The sequence below is a fragment of the Octopus bimaculoides genome, chromosome 4 (genome assembly GCF_001194135.2).
Source record: "Octopus bimaculoides isolate UCB-OBI-ISO-001 chromosome 4, ASM119413v2, whole genome shotgun sequence".
NCBI lineage: Eukaryota > Metazoa > Mollusca > Cephalopoda > Octopoda > Octopodidae > Octopus > Octopus bimaculoides.
In genome coordinates this window covers 93990495-93992623 of record NC_068984.1, presented here as the reverse complement: position 1 = coordinate 93992623, position 2129 = coordinate 93990495, and the positions used below count along the sequence as shown (strand labels likewise).

At 32.5% G+C, this 2129-nt stretch overlaps 1 protein-coding gene across 4 annotated transcripts in view; it reads left to right on the top strand.

Annotated features, from left to right (window-relative positions):
* The window catches only part of LOC106872494 (SLIT-ROBO Rho GTPase-activating protein 1-like), a 518762-nt gene that overhangs the window by 447292 nt on the left and 69341 nt on the right, over positions 1–2129 (top strand). For all 4 annotated transcript variants that reach the window (XM_052967274.1, XM_052967276.1, XM_052967275.1 and 1 more), the window contains one exon: positions 1688–1843. In XM_052967274.1, the coding sequence (XP_052823234.1) occupies positions 1688–1843 (156 nt within the window). The remainder of the gene's footprint in view (positions 1–1687; positions 1844–2129) is intronic.

The window sequence follows — 2129 nt, the reverse complement described above, 5'->3', positions numbered from 1 at the left end:
TATATATATATATATATATATATATATATGTATGTGTATATATATGTATGTGCATATATATGTGTGTGTATATATGTGTATGTATATATGTATATATATATATATGTGTGTGTGTATATATATATATATATATATATATATGTATGTATCTATATATATATATATATGTTATATATGTGTGTCTATATATGTATATGTGTGTGTATATATATATATATGTTATATATGTGTATATATATATGTGTGCGTATATATATGTGTGTCTATATATGTATATGTGTGTGTATATATATATGTGTGTGTGTGTGTGTGTGTGTGTGTATAAAGATGGCATAAGGAATACTATGAAGTCACTTGGAATGGTTCCAGAAGATATAGAAACCCTCGCTTCGGATCGAGTTGGATGGTGAACAAATGTGTGGAATGGAATGAAAGCGTTTGAAGAGGCCAGAATAACGCAAGCAAGACTGAAAAGATATTTAAGGAAGAATGTTAAGATCGAGAAGGTGAATGACAAAGACCTTTTTGTGTGCACAGTCTGTGACAGACCATGCCTGTCTTTGGCTGGCCTCAAATCTCACCTGCGAACCCATGGGAAACAAACTTCAACTAACTGTTCTGACTATATGTCTGTGCACACATTTGAATGTAGTGTATGCCAGAAGGCTTGCAAATCCAATGGGGGTCATAAAAGACATGTTAAGATCCACAATGAGCAGAACTTATCTGCAGGTATTGGTAGTTCAAATCAGAGGTGCAATCTGTGTGGGTGTTTTTTCAAAACACTGTCTGGTTTAAAAAGCCACATCAGACACCATGAAGGAGCTAAGGTGTAGGTACAGGAGGTGGTCAAACTCTGTGTAAGGAGTAGACAACCACCATGTGTGTGTATATATATATGTATATATGTGTGTGTGTATATATATATATGTATGTATGTATATATATATATGTGTGTGTATATATATAGATATGTGTGTGTGTATATGTGCATATATATATATATATATATATATATATATATATATATATATATGAGAAAAAGAAAATGGAATTCATGAAACTCCTTATTCACTATGATAATTTTGACCCATTGTGCACCAGAACCTTGCAGGTAACATGCTGTGCAAACAATGAAGAACAGCTCACATAAGCAATAAGATTACTGATACAAAGAATTGAAGGTTTGATCACATAAAAACACACTTTCTGCTTGATGATTTTTATGTGAAAATACATTTGTTCCATGGAAAATTATATATCATTTTGAAGTTCTGGATGTGAACTTTCTTCTCATATTGTTCTGATCAAAATCAGCTGTTTCATGGCACTGGCATGCATACTTCTCTGTGGCACCAGCACAGGTGCTTTTTACATAGCGCTAGCACCCAGGAGCTCACGAGTCAATGACCTTTCAACTGAGAGATGTGTGGGCATGGCCATAAAGAACATGCATGTATATATGTATATACATGTATGCATGCATACACACAGACACACACACAGACATTCAAACAAGTGATAACTGAAAAGGATTAAGGAAGAAGTAGCCAGGAACATGTTCTACATGAGAACTAAATGGTAAAGTTGGTATAAACATACTTTAGTAATGAGATTTTATATGCATATATTTGTATAAGAGAAGTTTTCCCATACTTACTACCTGAATGATTGTATTGTTTTGCAGGCAATGAAGACTTATCATGCATATCAAGCTGAAGCTAAGAATGCTGAAGCTAAATTGCAAGATGTCCAAGCACAAAAGAAGAAACTTGAACAACAACTCCAAGGTAAAACTGGAACCACAAGAAGTTTAAAAAGATTTGAACATAGGGAAGAAAAGGTAAGCTGTTCAGTTTTAATTTATGTTATTTTATGCTAATAGATTCAAACATGTTTTATGTTATAATACTTGGTTTAGCAGATATACCGGCATTGCCTGGGTTAATGAGAATAATAAAATTTTTAAATGCCATATAGGTTACGCATGTCTCAACTGCTAGTAGCTGAGATACTAATTTTCTACATTAATAACTCTCCAACCCATGCCAGCATAGAACATAGATGTTAATTGAAATGTTAAAAGAAAGTTTTCAACTCATATATATATATATATATATATATATATA